Below are 21,072 nucleotides of genomic sequence, written 5' to 3'. Positions count from 1 at the left end.
TAGTGTATACTCAAAATGACTATAACATAAACTAAGGTGGCTGCAGTGGGTGAAAACAAAATTTGAAAGATTTGCTTAAGACAAATGAAAAGGACTAGATATTAATAAAAAGTCAGATAGAGAAGATAGCTGAACACCAATGTTCACAGAAGCATTATTCACAATAACCAAAATAAGAAAACAACCCAAATATCCACTGAAGGATGTAAAGATGAACAAAATGAGGTGTGTGTGTATATATATATATACACATATATATAAATGAAAATTACTGAGCCTTACAAATGAATAACACAATAACAACATGGATGAACCTTAAAGACATTATGTTAAATAAAATAAGCCAGGCACAAATGGACAAACACTGCATGATTCCACTTATATGAAGTACCTAGAATAGTCAAATTCATAAGAAAAAGCAGAATAGTATTTACCAGGGGCTGAAAGTTTTGTTAAATTAGTACAGAGTTTTAGTTCAGGAATATGAAAAAGTGCTAGAGGTGGACAGTGCAAATAATTTCACAAAAATGTGAATGTACTTAATGCCACTAAACTATAAACTTAAAAATGGATGAAATGATAAAATTCTATTATATATGTACATTGTTTACTTAAAAAAAAAAACCACTCAGGTAAATGGGTGGTAAGGATGCAGAGAGATGAGAATCAAAGAATTGCTGCTTTCAAACTGTGGTACTGGAAAAGACTCTTGAGAGTCCCCTGAACTGCAGGGAGATGAAACTAGTCAATCCTAAAGGAAATCAACCCTGAATATTCACTGAAAGGACTGATGCTCAAGTTCCAATACTTGATGCCACCTGATGCAAAGAGCTGACTCACTAGAAAAGACCCTGATGCTGGGAAAGACTGAAGGCAGGAGGAGAAGGGGGGACAGAGGATGAGATGGTTGGATGGCATCACGGACTCAATGTACATGAGTTTGAGCAAACTCCGGGAGACAGTGAAGGACAGGGCATGCTGCTGTTCATGGGGTCGGAAAGAGTCAGACATGACCTAGCAACTGAACAACAAAGAGCAATTTTTACAAAACCAAATGGGGGTGGTGGTGGGGGGAGGCTCAAGAGGGAGGGGATGTATGTATGGTTATAGGTGATTCACATTAGTGTATAGCACGAACTAACACGACACTGTAAAGCAATTATCCTCCAAATAACTTTTTTTTTTAAAGATACAAATGATAAAATACAGAAAAAGAAACAACAATAAAAATTTGGGAAAGCTGAAAGTCAGATGGTTTAAGAGCTAAACCAAATGAATGAGAGGCCAGCCTTGAGAACTAAGACGCAATCTGATTTACCCCTATATTGCTTTGCAATGGGAACTCCAGAAGTGGAAGCACAGAAAAGCATAAAATAGAGAAAAACATAAAAACAAGACTGGCTGAAAGTCTATTCAAGATGAAGTGAGAGTATTTCCAGGTCAAGATGAAGAACTGAGTAAGCACTTCTAAATTCATTCCATCTCCTAATTTCCACTAACACTACAATAAAGAATTGTTCAAGGATAGGCTCATTAAGGACAGGAGAATAAGTAAGAGGGGACAGGTGAATAAATTATTAGCTGTGTAGGTATGTTACACAGTTTTGGAAGTTGGGAAATACCTGGATAAGGATTATGTTAACTTACGTAATAGACACTAAAATCTATCAATCAACAGTGAGCATGGACTTCCCTGGTAGTCCAATGGTTAAGAATCTGCCTGCTAATGAAGGGGACACAGGTTCAACCTCTGGTCTGGGAAGATTCCACATGCCACGGAGCAACTAAACCTGTCTCTAAAGCCCGTGTGCCCTAGGACCCATGCTCTGCAACAAGAGAAGCCACAGAAATGAGACGCACCCACTCAAAACTAAAGAAAGCCTATGCACAGCAACAAAGACGCAGCACATCAATTAATTAATTTTAAAAAAGGAAGTTTCTTTTAAAAAAAAAAAAAAAAAAAAGTGAGCAAATCCAAGAACCAGCTACATTAACACACTCATGTGTGCACTACCCCATGAAGTAGAGCAAAACAACAAGAATTCAACCAAAAAAAAAAAAAAAAAAAATTAGTTCAAAAGAAAAGTCAACATGTGAATAAGACTTTCAGGAAAATAAAGGGAAGGAAACAATCAATGAAAAAATACAAGAAAATGTTCCAGAACTAAAGAAAACTAACTTGTAGATCAAAAGGGGCCTACTAAGTACCCATTACAAAGAATGAAAACAGACTCGCAGCAGTGTATAGTCTGTGAGCTATCGGCACAGAAGAGACTACAAGTTATCAGAGTAAAGACAAAAACCACATACAAAAGATCATAAATCAAAACGATCTCAGATTTAATAGAAAACTCGGGAAGCTAAAAGACAATGGAGCAATGCCTTCAAAGAATTGTGCGCAAAAATTATTTCCAGCCTAGCATTTTATACAGCTCAACTACCAAACAAGTACCGGAAAAGAACAGAAATATGTCCAGATCTCAAAGGTCTCAAAGAATTTTACCTCCGTGCTTCCTTTACAGGAAACTACTTAAGGGCTTACAATGTATTTTATTTAATAGTAAGCAAATCAAAAACAAGGAAGAGATGAAATTTGACCCAAGAGTGTTGATGGCAATCTCCAAGATGATAGCTCTTCACCAGGCACAGAAGGTAACTCATGTCAACTGAACGAACAGAAAAAGTTCCAGGTGCTATTTCCTCAGGATGATGAAAAATAACAAATTACTGATGCATCAGTTCATATGGAGAGAGAACAGAAACTAGGAGAGATTGACTACCAATAATAAATACATAGAATACTAAGAATCCTTTCCCTTACCAACACACACATACACACACACTCTTCAGCCACAATTGTACCATCAAAAAAGATTACCAATGATCTCCAGCTCCTTATACCTAATCGACTTTTTATCTGATCTCTAGGCACCATTCAACCAAACTGACCACACTTGCTTTATAAAACAAATCTAGTCACCAATACCATATGCTCCTGGTGTTTCCCTTTCATCTCTGATTTTTTTTTCCATCTCTTTTGCACACTTGGTCTCCTCCACACAGACCTCAAATGTTGGTTTCCTCAGAGTCATCTTTTTTTCTCACCATATTATCTTCTCCCAAGGCCAACTCATCCATGCTTTCCTCATGGTTTCAAATAATATCAACAAAAAGATGTCACCTCCAAGTTATAGATGTTCCAGTGCTCTCAGTAAATGGCAACATTATTTACATGCTGGTGTAGCTAAAAACCTGGGAACCATCCTGAGATATAGAAACCTTAGTCTTCATTCTCCCTCACTTCCCATTTTCCATCCATTAACAAATCATACACATTTTACTTCCTTACGTAGTCTTCATTTCCTCTTCACCACTATAATAATCACTGTAAAAACCCATTTAATCATCTCCTCCAATTTATCTGTGCCCCCTCCAAATCATTTTCCACATTGCACTCAGTGAACTTGAAAATATACAGATCAGATCATATCTCCCTCTGCTCACAGCATGTTAATGATACTGTTCTTAGGAAAAAATACAAAATTTTAATGAAGTCCACAAAACGCTGCATGATCTGAATCACATCTACTTCTCCAGCCTCCTCTGTACCACGTTCCATAACTCTACGGGCTGCAGCCCTCACAGGGGCAGAACATACACTACCTTACTGTGCTTGGAACCTTCTTTTCCCCTAGTTAATTCCTACTTGCCCTATCACATCTCAGATCAAACATAACTTTACAGCAACACTGGCCCCGACCCCACACCACTGGCCCTGACTACCCTTGCTCCAAAAGTTCAGGTTAGGTACCTTTACATCATCACCAACATCACTTCACATCATCAGTATTTTTCCTTGAACACACCTCTCTGTTAAGTAATTAGTTATTTTGTCTATTTGCTGGTGCCTTCTCTTTTTAACTGGACTCTAATAATACATAAGGGCAAGCAAAATGTGTTGCCAATGACTAGATCCCAATACCTAGCACAGTACTTCTAGAACATACTGATTACTTGTTGAACAAATGGCATCGACCCAACTAGTGCACATAAAAGACACCACAATGAGTAAGAAACCAGCAACGTCACAGGCATAGGAAGGGCAGAGGGACTAAAAGAATTTTCTACAGAAGAACTTAAATGTCCAAGCAGGTGACAAAGTTTGGTATAATTTTCTTTAAACAGTGAGCTATAAAGGTCTTTGGATACTTCAATACTAGTATTCAAAATATAAAATCCAGCATACCACTTGTGGTAAATCATCCTACAGATAGACAGACGTTAAGTACAGTTATTGTTTATAACACTGTTTTGTATGCACATAAACACATGTGTATGTATATGTATAATATTTTCAACCCAAGATTAGAAACAACCTAAACATCCATCAACAGGGGAATGGTTATAATCTCCAAGAAGTCAAACAGGTGAAAAAACTATACCTGCAATATGCTACTTTTATGTTAAATAAAAGGAGGGTAGGGAGATGAGGATATACAGTTGCATTTACATAAAGCAAGTCTAGAAAGAAACATTAATAACAATTGGCTACTCTCTGAAAAGAGGTAAAGAATGGGACAGATCAGAGATTTTTTTTTAACCTTGTGCATATGTTAGTGAAAAAAGTGTAAGTGAAAGTCTCTCATTCGTGTCTGACTCTTTGCAACCCCATGGACTATACAGCCCATGGAATTCTCCAGCCAGAATACTGGAGTGGGTAGCCGTTCCCTTCTCCAAGGACTCTTCCCAGCCCAGGGATCAAACCCAAGTCTCCCGCATTGCAGGCTGATTCTTTCTTTACCAGCTGAGCAACCAGGGAAGCCCCATATGTGTTAGTAACTTAGTCAAAAACTAAAATACATATATTTAAACTACAATAAAATCACAGAATATCTTAATAGGAAACAGGGAGGTCAAAATAAAGATTCACCCTTATGCTACACCATTTTAAGTTAAGACATTAAGATTCAAACAGAATAATCAAGTAACAAACAACAGTAACTGAAGAAAATATTGTAAATCAAGATTTTAAAATTCAAGATAATTTATAAGCATTCTTTGTAATTATTTCAGCTTTAAAACTAACAAATGACACAAATCTGAAGACTGAAGTAGAAAAACATAAATATACTGAAAAATGATTCTGAATAATATAAACTTTACACAATAAGCCTAATATTTTTCTGGCATCTACAGATAGAATAAATGAGAATTTTAAAAATCATAGAGTAAAATAAAACAAATCTTTTTAAAAGAAATCCAAAAGAAGTTAAAATACATAACAATGCACTAATGAAATGATCAAAAGTAAATATGAATTATTACTAAAGGCAACTGCAAGTTTATAATTCTATACTATATTTTATCATATATAATCAGCTGCAAGTTTTACCTTTCATTTTTGAGTGTGTATTAATCAACGGATCAGAACAAATCCTGCAGGGCCACCATGGGCGTCTCTTGAATTTTGCCCAGATGAGATCTCCAACTTCATACTTCAGTGGCGTAGCCTTTTTCTTGGGTTGACACTTTAGACAGACAAAACATGGAGCATCAATAAAAATCAACACTTTTTAAAACAAGACATCACCTTCCCACACTCCTTCTGAGACAACATGACCTAATGAATACTAGATGAAAACACTCCACCTTAACAACAATTACAAAACAAGTAGAACTAAATTATTTTGTCTTAACTGTTTATAACATATTCCAGTTGGTAGTAGCTCTCAATTTATATTTGCTTGACATAAGCAATCTACACCTACATTCTAGGAAAGTAAGTATTTCAAATTCTAAAAAACTAAAAACTGAGTAACAGAGAAAGAGAATCATCCCAAGGAAAAGATATCTTTGCCTTAGTCCTTGGATCACAATACAACATAGGGTGGAAGCAGGGAGCCCAAGAAAAATTTTAATAATATCAAGGGACTCTGATCCCATTACAATGTTACATGCCAGCTACATCTCAATAAAACAGGAGGGTGGGGAGGATACTGTGGTTCCTTGGGCCGGTGATACTCTCCATCCTTCTCAAACATAGACATTTCTATTAATTAATTAACAATAAGAGCCAGTGGTTAAGAATTCTCCAGTCAGTGCAGGGCATATGGGTTCAACCCCCAGTCCAGGAAAATCCCACAAGCCAAGGAGCAACTAAGCCCATGGAACAGAACTACGGAGCCCGAGTACCACAGCTACTGAGACGCACATGCCTACAGCCTGTGCTTCGCAGCAGGAGGTGCCACTGCAACGAGAAGCCTGTGCAACGCGAAGGAAGGGTTGCTCCCACTCACTGAAGTTAGAGAAAGCCCAAACTGTGGAAAATTCTGAAAGAGATGGGAATACCAGACCACCTTACCTGCCTTCTGTGAAATATGTATGCAGGTCAAGAAACAACAGTTAGAACCAGACATGGAACAACAGGAGTATGTCAAGACTGTATAATGTCACCCTGCTTATTTAACTTACATGCAGAGTACACCATGTAAAATGCTGGCTGGCTGAAGCTCAAGTTGGAATCAAGATTGCCAGGAAAAATATCAATAACGTCAGATAGGCAGATGACATCATTTTAATGGCAGAAAGCAAAGAGGAACTTAAAAAGCCTCTTGATGAAGGAGAAAGGGTGAAAAAGTTGACTTAAAACTCAACATTCAAAGAAGATCATAGTATCAGGTCCCATCACTTCATGGCAAATAAATGGAAAAAAAAAATGGAAACAGTGACAGATTTTAGTTTCTTGGGCTCCAAAATCACTGTGGATGGTGACTGCAGCCATGAAATTAAAAGATGTTTGTGGCTTGGAAGAAAAGTTATGACAAATCTAGACAACGTATTAAAAAGCAGAGACATCATTTTGCCAACAAAGGTCTGTATAGTCAAAGCTATGGTGTTTCCAGTAGTCATGTACAGACATGAGAGTTGGACCATAAAGAAGGCTGAGCACCAAAAAAAAAAAATCAATGCTTTCAAACTGTGGTGCTTGAGAAGACTCTTAAATCCCCTGGACTGCAAGGAGATCAAACCAATCAACTCTAAAGGAAATCAACCTTGAATATTCACTGGAAGGACTGATGCTGAAGCTCCAATACTTCGGCCACCTGATGGAAAGAGAGAGCCGACTCACTGGAAAAGTCCTTAATCTTTCCCAGTTTCAAGGTCTTTTCCAATGAGTCAGGAGAAGAGAGTGAAAAGGGATAAGATGATTGGACAGCATCACTGACTCAATGCACATGAGTTTGAGCAAACTCCAGGAGATAGTGAAAGACAGGGATGCCTGGAGTGCTGCAGTTCATGGGGTCACAAAGCAGTCAGACATGACTTAGTGAATGAACAACAACAACAACATCTTTAACATCCCATCAACAGTACAGGTCTCCTGCCCTGAGAGAAAGATGGTTTTGTGTTTACTAGGACTGAGCTTCCCACCTGATAAAACATACAAAGGAGTGTCACATATGCCAAACTGTTTCTAGGTAGCTAAAAATAGCACCTAAGGTACTTGGACAAAGGATTTGTACATTTACTCCAAGGAGGCATACAAACATGACTTTCCATAAATTCCAAGTCTCAAAAGAGACTTGATGAGTTCCTGTTTCAGACCTGATTGTCCCTGCTTACTGCCTACAGATGTACCCACCTGGAACATATTAAGTGTTCAATAAAGAATGTGCTGAATAGGGACTTCCCTGATATCCAATAACTAAGATTCTCACTCTCAATGCAAGGGGCCTGGGTCTGACCTCTGGTCAGAGAACCAGATCTCACGTGCTACAACTAAGGGTTCAGATGCTGCAACTAAGACCCAAAACAACCAAATAAATAAATAGGATTTTTTTTAAATGAAATATTTGTGAATGAAATGAGTGAAATCATTAAATAAAAAATGATCAGTAATATCTGGGGCTCGAGGATACCAAAGTACTGGGCTCAATTCCATGATTTGTAAGTTACCATTCAACTTTAAGATTGCATTCAGAGAGAGGTAATTCTCACAGGATACCCTTACTAAAAATAGTCTCAGGCACCCCTGGTGGCTCAGCAGCAAAGAATCCACCTGCCAAGGCAGGAGACATGCGTTCAATGCTTGGTCCAGGAAGATCCCACATGAGGAGGAACAGCTGAAGCCTGTGAACCACAACTACTGAGCCTGTGCTCAGAGCTCAGGATCCTCGAATGTTGAGCCCACTTGTCACAACTACTGAAGCCCACTCCTCAAGCCTGTGTTCTGCAACAAGAGAAGCCACCACAATGAGAAGCCCACACACTTCAACTACAGAGTAGCTTCTGCTCACCACAACTAGAGAAAAGTCTGCACAGCAATCAAAACCCAGCATAGCCAAAAGTAAAATAGTTAAAAATAACACTAATGCCTAGTGAGTCTGGCAGATAGTAGGTGCTTAATAAATTTTTTAAAAAACAGTGTCATTAGTTATTCACGTATATACAGTTACTAGGAACAGAGACAGAAACTACAATGTTTTCTAAAAAAACTTTTTGAAAAGCACGATGCAAAGGCACCATTTTTACCTATTATCATTCTGTAAGTTATCGGGAAAAAAAAAATTACTTCAAAGCTAATAATGGCTTCAAAACTTTAAAACCATGATACCAAGATGGGACAGAAAAACAAATCTGGTCTTTCTTGATGGTCCACGTTTAAGAACCCACCTGTGAACGCAGGGGACATAGGTTCAATCCCTCTAGGCCAGGAAGATTCCACATGCCATGAAGCAACTAAGCCTGCGAGCCAGAGTCCAGGGTACCACAACTCATAAAGCCCACACGCCACAACTACTGAAGTTTGTACACCAAGAGCCTGTGCTCCACAACAAGAGAAGCCACCACGAGAAACCCATGCATCATAATGAAGAGCAGCCCCTGCTCACAAATCCCACATGCTGCAACTAAAGATCCCACATACTGCAGCTAAGATCCCACACAGCCAAATTAATGTTTAAAAGGAAGACAGAAGATCTAAACAGATATTTCTCCAAAGAAGATATACAGAAGGCGAACAGGCACATGAAAAAATGCTCAACATTGCTAATTATTAGAGGAATGCAAATCAAAGCTATAACAAGGTACCACCTAATACTGATCAGAATGGCCATCATTGAAAAAAAAAAAAAAATCTACAAATAATAAATGCTGGAGAGGTGTGGAGAAAAGCGAAAACTGGCAAACACTACAGAGGTTTCTCAAATAGGAAAAGTAGAGTTGCCATATGATCCAACAATCCACCTCCTGGGCATTATCCAAAGAAAATTCCAACTGGAAAGATATATGCACTTCAATGTTCATAGCAGTGCTATTTACAATAGCCAAGACATGAAAGCAACCTAAATGTCCATCAACAGATGAATGGATAAAGATGCAGTATGCATATACAATGGAATTCTGAAAGTGAAAGTGTTAGTCACTCAGTCGTGTCCGACTCCTTGTGACCCCTTGGACGGTAGCTCATCAGGCTCCTCTGTCCATGGGATTTCCCAGGCAAGAATATTTGAGTGGGTAAGCTACTCCCTTTTCCAGGGGATCTTCCCAACGCAGGGACTGAAGCCAAGTCTCCCAAATTGCAGGCAGATTGGCAGATTCCTTACTATCTGAGACATCACGGAAGCACAATAGAATTTCTACTCAGCCATAAAAAGGATGAAGTAATGCTCTTTGTTGCAACATGGATAGAACTAGAGATTATAACACTAAGTGAAGTAAACTGGACCAAGAAAGACAAACAACATATGATATCACTTATATACGGAATCAAAATGTTACAAATGAACTTATTTACAAAACAGAATCAGACTTAACAGAGTATGAATTTATGGTTACTAAAGGGGAAGATGGTGGTTGATAAATTAGGGAGTTTGGGATTACCAAATACAAACTACTATATATAATGTAGATAAACAAGGTCCCAGTGTAAAGCAAAGGGAACTATATCCAATACATTGTAACAAACTAAAATGGAAAAGAATCTGAAAGCTCAATGTGTGTAACTGAATCACTTTCCTTTACGCCAGAAACTAACGCAATACTGTAAATCAAATGTACTTCAATTTAAAAAGTTAACAACCAACAAGAGGCCTGTTACACAAATTATGCAGAAAACAACGAAATATGCAAAGTGCAGATGAAGTTAAGGGATACTGAAAGTGTAATACACAGCCTTACATAAGTTGTACCAAGTATTTAGAAACTATGCCTGAACTATAATGATGAAAAAATAAGTCACTGAGAAACACAAAAAATAGTTTCATTAAACTAAAGGTATCATGGGTGAAGATTTTCATAAACTTGAAATATTAATTTTCTCCTTACTATTTAATTCATTTACCAGGACAACCAAGAAAAAACAACAATCTGAAAACCTACTAGGAAAAAATGCCTATACAAACACATATTAGTAATGAACAACAATATCCAAATACTAGTGATCTTTTTTTTTTTTTTAATTGTTTTTGGTTTTCGGTTCGCTGCAATATCTTCATCGCAGCACATGATCTTAGCTCCCCCACAAGAAGTATGGGATCTTAGTTCCCAGATTGGGATGGAACATGATTCCCCTGAGTTGGAAGGCAGATTCTTAACCACTGGACTGCCAGGGAAGTCCCTGTAAGTGACCTCAGTATATAAAAAATTAGAAATGGGCAAGAATTTCAGACCAAAAACAGGCTTCCAAGCATGAAAATAGAGAAAATAAGAACAAAGGAAAATTAAAGGTGGGGTGGGAGGGTGGGGAAGGAATATGACTCCTTAGAAGAGCTTAAAAATACCACCTTAGATAGAAAGACTCTGGAACAACTCCTTGTAAAAGCCCATAATTCAACTAAAAACCTACATACAAAGCACAACAAGAAACACAAACATGAATTCCTGACTCCAAAATTCCTGGAGAATAGCAGCAAAGACTGGAGTGAAGAAGTGTCATCTAAGCTTAGACTAGAGGACAGGCATATTTCAGAACAGCTATATCCAATCAGATGAAATATACTGGTGCTTTCCCAAGTGGCTCAACAGTAAAGAATTCATCTACTGAGCAGGAGTCATGGGTTTGATCCCTGGGTCGGAAAGATCCCCTGGAGAAGGAAATGACAACCCACTCCAGTATTCTTCCCTGGGAAATCCCATGGACAAGGAGCCTAGCAGGCTATAGTCCATGGGTTCTCAAAGAGTCAGACACAACTTTAGTGACTAAACAACAACCTAAAATACAACTATATCCTTATATAAAAGGAGAATTTGGACACAGAGACAGACACATATAAGGAAGTCATATGAAGGCACAGGGAGAATGCTTTCTACAAACCAAGATTCGACAGAGGCCACCAGACATTAAGAAAGGCATGGGACAGATTCTCACAACCCTCAGAAGGAACCACCCCTTACCAACAACAACTGGATTTCTAAAGCCTAAAACTTTCACTTTCCCTTGAATTTCCATCAAGAGGTCCAAACCAGACCTATAATGGTTTTCTAAGATGAAACAAGCTCAGGTGGTACAGGCAAAGTTGTGCTCTACCTGAATGCTACCACAGAGTGGATAACCCTTAGATACCAGATTCTTCCCAGACATACTTAAGTAAACTATACATCAACCAAATCATACTACAACAGTAATCTTTCTTCCCTTTAATTTGAAAAAAAATTTGTGGTAAGGATAACTGGGCTTCTCTGTTGACTCAGTGGTAAAGAATCTGCCTGTCAATGCAGGGGACAAGGATTTGATCCCCGATCCAGGAAGATCCCACATGGTGAGGAGCAACTAAGCCTATGCACCACAACCATTGAGCCTGTGCTCTAGAGCCCAGGAGCCACAACTCTGGAAGCCCTTGGGCTGCAACTCTGGAAGCCTGTTTTCCCTAGAACCTGTGCTCTGCAACATGAGGGGCTACTGCAGTGAGAAGCCAGCAACCTACAACTAGAAAGTAGCCCCCACTTGCCACAACTAGAGAAAAGTTCACACAGCACAGCCAAAAGTAAATTAATCAAAAAAAAAAGAAAAGAAAAACTTAACTGCGATTATCCTCTAAACAAATTTAAAATATAAAACCCATTAGTATTGTATTTTGGTATATCAAACAATATCTTCTAAAATAACTTTTTAAGAATGTACAGTGAGGACTTCCTTGCTAGTCCAGTGTGCTTAAGAGTCTACCTGCCAAAATAAGGGACACCGGTCTGAACGCTGGTCCAGGAACTAAGACTGCACCTGCCTCAGGGCAACCAAGCCTGCGCGCCACAACTACTGAGCCTGCGCACTCTAGGGCCCGAGCTCCGCAGCAAGAGAAGCCACTGCAGTGAGAAGTCCATGCACCGGAGACTAGAGAATAGCCCCCGCTTGCCACAATTAGAGAAATAAACAAGAATGTACAGGGATATAGGTCTTAATGTGGGGGAAAACTAATACTGTAATGACAATTATCAGAGGACTTACTGTAACTCTAGGACTCAGCTGTCATTTTAGGCAACAATAACTGCAAAAATTAAACTCACATAAGAAGACAATAGCAATGTATAAGACAAAATGCATCTCTTTAGATGCTTGATTATTTGATATCTAAAAACTGATTTCCATAGTTCATCCATTTTGAGAACAACTTCAACTCAAACAGAGTATAAATACAAAATCCTCTGGCTTATAAACAAGTAAAATTCATATTCCAAAGTTCTGTTAATAGTCTGCTACTGCTTCTATCAGGTTTCCCTGGTGGTTAAGTGGTAACGAATCCACCTGCAAATGCAGGAGATGTGGGTTTCAATCCCTGTCAGGAAGATCCCCTAGAGAAAGAAATGGTAACACACTCCAGTATTCTTGACTAGAAAATCCCAAAAAAAAGAAAATCCCATGGACAGAGGAGCCTGATGGGCTAGAGTCCAAGGGGCTGCAAAAAGTCGGACAAGATTTAGCAACTAAACAACAATAACAACAACTGCTTTTATCAATTCCAAAAGGAGAAAAAAATATGTTTAGTAACTTATTTAAAATACCAAGTTTTGGGACTTCCCTGGAGGGAGTAAATAAAATAATTATCTTACATTTCTATAAGTTGGGTGGTTTATAAAGAACTTTCCAATATGATTTCATTATAACATGATAATAGCAAAGCTTACCTTTATTTAAGTCTACAGGTAGTAGACCTCAGAGACTATAGTGATCTTAAGGAAAAGGAGACTTCTCACACTACCTGTGTCCAACACTTAGCTCTAGCAGTACTTGGCAAACAGTGGGTGTTCAATCGTTACTGTCTGGCTAATCCCCCAAAATAACTAACATGATATTCTTTATTATTGAAGGAACACTTAAGCATATTACTGTTGTTGCTCGGTCACTCAATCAAGTCCAATTCTTTGTGACCCCACGAACTGTAGCCCAAGAGGCTCCTCTGTCTACTGAATTTTGCCAGCAAGAATACCAGAATGAGTTGCCACTTTCTCCTCCAGGGGGTCTTCCGGACTCAGAGACAGAACCCCCGTCAGCTGCCTCTCCTGCATTGCAGGCAGATTCTTTAAGACTGAGCCACTGGGGGAGCCCCAAATTTCAAGGAACTTCCCTAGCAAATCTGCCCTGTAACAAATACCATTGGGGGACTTCGCTGTGGTCCAGTGGTTAAGAATCCACCTGCTCATTTAAAGGACATGGGTTTGATCCCTGGCCTGGGAAGATTCCATATGCCAACTGGCAACTACACCCATGCACAACTTCTGAGCCAGCTCTCTCTAGAGCTCATGATCGACAAGAGACGTTGTTAATAGAGCAGTTTGAGCACAGTCCTTATCAGGCAGCCAGTGCTGTGCCTTTTTACTCTGCACCCTATTACTAGGCAACAGGTCTTGCTCAGCCATTGGTCGGTGGGTCAGTGGGCCTCGCCCACAAGCAACCATCAACAAGGGACTCTTGGTTGTTCTGCTCAGCTATTGGTCAGCAGGGCCCTGCCCACAAGTAACTATCAATGAGGAACCGTCAGGGAAGTGATTCAGCCAAGCGTCAGTGGTGTGTGGTGGTCATCAGGTAGAGTGTGAGGTAAGAGGCAGATTCAGGCCTTGTCCTAAAGGGCCTCCAGCTCACTTAGCCTTTGGCCAGCAGGTGAGCTGGAGGGCCCAGGGAACAGACTGGGGACTATGTCTTGCAGGGCTTCAGAGTCCTCACTAAGGCCCGCCACTAGCCTTGGCCCAGGCTTTGAGGAAGCAGTGAACCTCTCCCCCACCCCTGTCTCTGCAACCTATTAGCAGTGGTCATTTGTCTGGGCTGCAGTCAGTGAGACCTGGTCTCCCCCATTTGGGTGGCCTGAGGATACTGAGGGCCATTTGGGTTGGGTGCCTGGCTCCCTCAGTGATGACAGCTGGGCAAGATGTGGGAACCTGACCCTGAAGGAGCTGCCAACTGAGTTCTGCCTCTTCTTAGTCAGGACTATTTCCATATTCATTGGAAGGACTGACGTTGAAGCTGAAACTCCAAGCCTTTGGACACCTGATGCGAAAAACTGACTCACTGGAAAAGACCCTGATGCTGGGAAAGATTGAAGGCAGGAGGAGAGGGGGACGACAGAGGACGAGATGGTTGGGTGGCATCACCAACTCAATGGACATGAGTTTGAGTAGGCTCTGGGAGCTGGTGATGGGACAGGGAGGCCTGGTGTGCTGTAGTCCACGGGATTGCAAAGAGTCGGACACGACTGAGCAACTGAACTGAGCTGAGACCTTGGAGAGTAAAAGTTGTGCCTTGGCACCTTGCCCTTTCTTGTAAAGACAGAGAATAATATTCTTTTGGTAGAGATTTATAGAAACATTGTTACCTGACCATCACCTGACCTCAAGAACAAAAGATCTAACACCAAGAAGTTTGCAACAACTAATCACACCCCTCCCCCGTCTTTTGCTTTTAAAGGGGCTTATGATGTAACAGTTATGTGAACCTAGCTGGGATGGCAGGGGGCTTGCTGACAGACTGGATGTGTATGCTAAAACAGAGAACTCAAGGATCACTCCTTTATGCCTTAAATACTGCAAAGATGGAATTCCCATTTATTAAAACGGAGAAGACTACAGGAAAAGCAGGTTTGGGGAAATAAAATCTGGAATTTGGTCTTGAACAAGTATAAAACTCCATGGGACTCCCCTGAAGGTCCAGTGGTTAAGACTCCCTACTTCCCACTTCCACTGCAGAGGGCACAGGTTTGATCCCTGGTTAGGGAACTAAAATCCCACATGCCTCAGGACAACTAAACCTGCATGCCACAACTGAGCCTGCAAGCTCTAGAGCCCATGCTCCCCAACAAGAGAAGCCTGCACACTGTAACTAAAAGTGTACTTTAACAGGGTTAAAGTGCATCCCAACCACACCACACATGGAGTAACTGCTAAGGAAAATAACTGTTCTAAGTGTAACAATCTAGTCAGCTACATTTAGGCACAATAAAAAATCAGGCACTTTGCTGAACACTTAATTATTTCTGATGTCACAGTAGCTTCCAAGAATAGGGTAGGAGGGTGTTTTTCTCCATACCATGCTTGCAAAAACTGAGGCAGAAATTAATTCTGCCAGGTTCACAAAACTATTACTAAAATATCAATGCAGGGATTCAAATCTGACTCCAATAAAATGCTTTTAACACTGCACCAATCTATTCACTGAAGACAAACCAAAATTTTCTTTACATAAGATTTTACACTTTACAAATAAATTTTCCACACAATTTAAATATAAATCATATCCCCCTAACCATTTTAGAAATTCAAATATTCCCCCATCAAGAACAGCTATTGGGTTGGCCAAAAGGTTCATTCAGTTTTTCCCATAAAATGGCTCTAGTAGTGCTTAGTTGTCTTTAACTTCATTAAAAACAATTCTGTTACGCTGCATTGTGATAGTTGTCATACCACTGTGCATTAAAAAAAGAAACTTATCAAGGCTGGAGAATTTTTGTGTAGCCATTTTAATACTGAAGATGGAAGGAAAAAAGCAACACTTTTGGCACATTATGTTTTATTATTTAAAGAAAGGTAAAAATGCAACTGAGATGCAAACAAAGATTTATGCAGTATGTGGAGAAGGTGATGTAACTGATCAAATGTGTAAAAAATGGTTTTCAAGGTTTTGCACTGGAGATTTCTCACTGGGCAATGCTCCACAGTCGAGGAGACCAGTTGAAGGGGATAGCAATCAAATCGAGATACAGAAAACAATCAACATTAGACCATGCAGGAGACAGCTGACATGATGAAAAGTGGATACTATATAATACTGTGGAACAAAAAAGATCACAGAACAAGGGAAATGAACGCCCACCAACCACACCAAAGACCAGTCTTCATCTAAAGGTGATGCTGTGTATACAGTGCTATTGGAAGGGGATCCTCTATTATGAGCCGCTTCTGGAAAACCAAACAATTAATTCCAACAGGTACTACTCCCAGTTGGACCAACTGAAAGCAGCGCTCGACAAAACATGAATAGAACTAGTTGACAGAAACCACGTCATCTTCCATCAGGATAAAAGCAAGACCACACTGCATGTTTCTTTGATAACCAGACAAGAACTGTTACAGCTTAGCTGGGAAGTTCTGATTCATCCACTGTATTCACCCAACAAGGCAACTTTGGATTTCTATTTATTTCAGTCTTTACAAAATTCTCCCAATGGAAAAAATTTCAATTCCCTGAAAGACTGTAAAAGGTACCTGGTACAGTTCTTTGCTCAAAAAGATAAAAAGTTTGGGAAGGTGGAATTATAAAGTTGCCTGAGAAATGGCAGAACAAAGTGGAACAAAACGGTAAATGTGTTGTTCAATAATTCTTGGTGAAAATGTATCTTTTATTTTTACTTTAAAACCATAGGAACTCTTTGGCCAACTCAATAACTTCAGGGAATTCCTCGGAGGTATAGTGGTTAGGACTCAGCGCTGTCACTGCCAGGGCCCAGGTTCAATCACTGGCTGGGGAACTTATAAGATCCCACTAGCTGCACAGCATAGCCCCCTCAAAAAAATGAACTAACTCTACTATGAATAAACAAAAGTTTATTCATACAAGCAAAGCCACTGAAGCTGTTCTGTAGCTGTCAACACAGTTTCTGATTTTCGAAGAGCATTTTCTTCAGCTACAAAGGGCAGTGGCTAAAATCTCAGAAATGGCAACTACACTTCAGTTTAAAAAAGAAATCTCAGAAACAATGTGAGAGAACGTGGCATAGTTTAGAAAAGCAGTACTTTAAATGTAACTTAGTCTCATCACTTTTTAAATGATGGAAGAAACGAAAATAATACAGATAGATGTTGGACAGGTACCTGGCTAATTACACAGTACCTATATGTTTGACCCTAAAGGAAATAAACCCTGAATATTCACTGGAAGGACTGATGCTGAAGCTCTAATACTTCCATGTGATGCAAAGAGCCAACTCACTGGAAAAGACCCTGATGCTGTGAAAGATTGAGGGCAAGAGGAGATGGGGACGACACAGGATGAGATGGCTGGATGGCATCACCAACTCAATGGACATGAATCTGAGCAAACTCTGGGAGATGGTGAAGGACAAGGAAGCCTGGCGTGCTGCAATCCACGGGGTTGCAAAGAGTCAGACATGAATGAGCAACTGAAGAAGAACAAACACATTTGAATGCTATACAGAAATCTTCTGGTGCTTCTCTGGTGGCTCAGTGGTAAAGAATACTTCTGCCAATGCAGGAGACGGGTTCAATCCCTGATGTGAGAAGATTCCACATGCCATGGGGCAACTAAGCCCATGTACCACAACTACTGAGCCTGTGCTCTAAAGCCCACATGCTGCAACCACTGAAGCCTGTGCAGTCTGTGTTTCACAACAAGAAAAGCCATCACAATGAGGAGCCCGTGCAGCACAACTAAAGAGTGACCCCAACTCTCTGTATCCAGAGAAAAGCCTATGTACCAAGGAAGACCCAGGACAGCCAAAATTAAATAATCAATTTAAAAAACACTGAATCTCTGAAGTCAAACTTACAAAGTTATAAAGGGCCTAACACATAATTACAACTCAAAAGCAGCTGCTACAGTATTATTCACTGTGTTTCTTTGCAAAGGTATTACTTCAATTACTTTAAGAATTAATATGGCAGGAAGGCAATGCAACCCACTCCAGTACTCTTGCCTGGAAAATCCCATGGGAGGAGCCTGGTAGGCTGCAGTCCATGGGGTCGCTAAGAGTTGGACACGACTGAGCAGCTTCACTTCCATGCATTGGAGAAAGAAATGGCAACCCACTCCAGTGCTCTTGCCTGGAGAATCCCAGAGACGGGGGAGCCAGTGGGCTGCCGTCTATGGGGTCGAACAGAGTCGGACCCGACTGAAGTGACTTAGCACAGGCGCTTAACCTCCATTTAACACTATGTTTAGAGAAATATTTCAAATTCAAAATAACTGACCTAAGAATATTTAAATAGTAACACAATTCCAATGCTATTATATAATTTACATAGTATTATAACTTATTAAGATTCCCTGGTAGCTCAGCTGGTAAAGAATCTGCCTGCAATGTGGGAGACCTGGGTTTGATCCCTGGGTTGGGAAGATCCCCTGGAGAAGGGAAAGGATACCCACTCCAATATTCTGGCCTGGACAATTCCATGGACTGTGTAGTCGAACATGACTGAGCGACTTTCAGTTTCTAGAACTTATTAAAACCTCTCTGAGGGATAAACTATTGCCAAAGAGACTGTGAAAGACAGAGGGACCAAAGGACTTGTCCATGACTGTGAGATAAGTAGGGTAACAAGGTAAATAGCTATACTATTCTGTGCATTTGTGATTCACCAATACTTTGGCCACCTGATGCGAAGAGCTGACTCATTTGAAAAGACCCTGATGCTGGGATTGAGGGCAGAAGGAGATGACAGAGGATGAGATAGTTGGATGGCATCACCGACTCAATGGACGTGGGTTTGGTGAACTCCGGGAGTTGGTGATGGACAGGGAGGCCTGGCGTGCTGTGTTTCATGGGGTCGCAAAGAGTCAGACATGACTGAGCAACTGAAATGAACTGAACTGAACTTACACTGACTAAAAAATTTAAAGTCTTAATCCTTCATATACATTTGCTTATAATTAATGAGGAATTACATACACTGCCAGTCAGCGTAACAGAAATGTATGGGCTTAATTCCTGCTATGCTCTTAAACCACCTGTGAGACTCTGAAGTTATTTTACCTCTTTGAGTTGGCAGTTTGTTTCTTTGCCTGTGAAAGTAGGATAATAATGCCTCCAATTTTGTAGGAGGCTGAACAACTCTAATACTATTTTTAATCCAGTACAAGAAATCAAAAATAAATGATAGCTATTTTTAGTCAGTGATTACAATTCTTCTACCTAATGAGAATTGTGATTTCCTTTCCCAGTATCAACCCAGAACTGCAAAGGAAATGTTCAACTCTAGAACAGAAAGTAAAATACTACTACTTTAAGCATCTGCTTTCCTCCCACCTTGCTCACAGCTACACAGTCAAATAAATGTTCGTGTGTATTCTAGTTGTCAAAGCTCTTCTAACATCCATTATATCATATGAATCTCAAAAACAACCAGGTGATGTAGGCAGCACAGTTTTTATTATCCCATATTTACAGCAGACAAGGAAAGAGAAACAAAGAGTGACCCTGTCAGAAGTGTAGAGAGCTTTAACAAAAGGTGGGGATAAGAAGTCAGCATCTTCTGATCCCTACTTCACCATACCAATCACAGAACAAAGGAGTGAACTGGAGCCTTAAGTCTCCTCCCACCAGTCCTCTCTGCACTGCAGATGGGAGTCAGAGCGAGGTCCATTAACTTTCACTGAGAAGAAAAGGGGATCTGAGACCCAGGTAGCAAAAAAAAATCTAGCGAAGAGTAGTCAGATAAACGACTTCTGGCAGCATTACAATTTTAACCTACAGCAAGCTGAGGCAAAAGACTAAATATTATTGTGTACAACTTAATTGTTACTGAGTAAGAAGTGACCTCTTACTTATTGGCTAAATATCAGGAACAACATATCAAAGAGAAAGTCATTGACAATAGATCAAAGAGAAGCACTGAAGTCTTGGAAAAGGACAGCAGAAAAGCAGGGAATTGGTCCACTGAAAGCTGGAAAGCAGAGCAGCTGCTAGTTAGTCATGGAAACAGGTGTATTGAGGACCACAGGGTAATTAGGGCTGAGGCTAGGAGACGCCCCGCCTGGATGTAGCATGAAGCTGCTCACAAAGGGCAGCCTGCTCAAGAGGTAGAACAGAAACATGCAGGCCAAGGCATTCCTGCTTAGCCCAGACCTTTGGCTTTATGCCATAAAAATTCTCAAACCCACAATAAAACAGGTTTGATAACAGCGCAGAAGACAGGCCTGAAAGCGTGCAGCCCTCTACAACCCCAAAAGGCTAGAACAAGAGAGGAGAGCTATGCTCTCTGGCCTGATGCAAGAAAAGAAATTGCTGTGTGCCATTATGCCTGTATGTTATATTGGAACTGAATGATTTAAACATTAGTTTGGAGATATCCTTGAACTCTTAATTTGGAGAATTTCATAACACTGACCAGAAGCATTTTTGCTACAATAGAAAACTTAATGCCAAAACATTACAACATAAATCAACTTCATTTTGCACAGTCTTTCTGTCCACAAATTTTTCTTTCGCTGTTTGAGAAGCTATTATGTCCCCACAATTCCCATTCATCATTATACCATGTAACTGTTGGGTATCACCTGGGGCTTATTTTCCCTCTGACTTCTGCTTTAGTCTATGCCTTTTAGAGATTTGTTTCTGAGTGCCAGAAGAAGCAGATCAATGGTTCTCAACCCTAGCCAGACCCTCACACCCACCCACAGGCCTGGAGACTCTGATTCAATATATACAAAGTGAGGTTTTTGGCATCTAGTTGTTTTTAGATCCATAGGTGATTCTGATGAACAGCCAAGGTTGAAAACAAATCATATAGCTAGCTAGTATTTTATTGTAATTATAGGCCTGAGTGAGTTTGTTCTGGTGGGCGAGAAGAGGTAAGAAAAATTTTAAAAAGAGGTATTCTGACACAAGCAAGAGGTAACTGACTATATACATTTCC

The 21,072-nt window shown here is 40.1% G+C and overlaps 1 protein-coding gene across 8 annotated transcripts in view; it reads right to left on the bottom strand.

Annotated features, from left to right (window-relative positions):
* Positions 1–21,072, bottom strand: part of NSD1 (nuclear receptor binding SET domain protein 1) — a 145,255-nt gene that overhangs the window by 78,968 nt on the left and 45,215 nt on the right. For all 8 annotated transcript variants that reach the window (XM_061151007.1, XM_061151009.1, XM_061151006.1 and 5 more), the window contains one exon: positions 5,393–5,528. In XM_061151007.1, the coding sequence (XP_061006990.1) occupies positions 5,393–5,528 (136 nt within the window). The remainder of the gene's footprint in view (positions 1–5,392; positions 5,529–21,072) is intronic.

Source organism: Dama dama, chromosome 9 (assembly GCF_033118175.1).
Source record: "Dama dama isolate Ldn47 chromosome 9, ASM3311817v1, whole genome shotgun sequence".
Lineage (NCBI taxonomy): Eukaryota > Metazoa > Chordata > Mammalia > Artiodactyla > Cervidae > Dama > Dama dama.
Note: the sequence above shows the minus strand (reverse complement) of the source record. Positions and strands in the feature narration are given on the sequence as shown.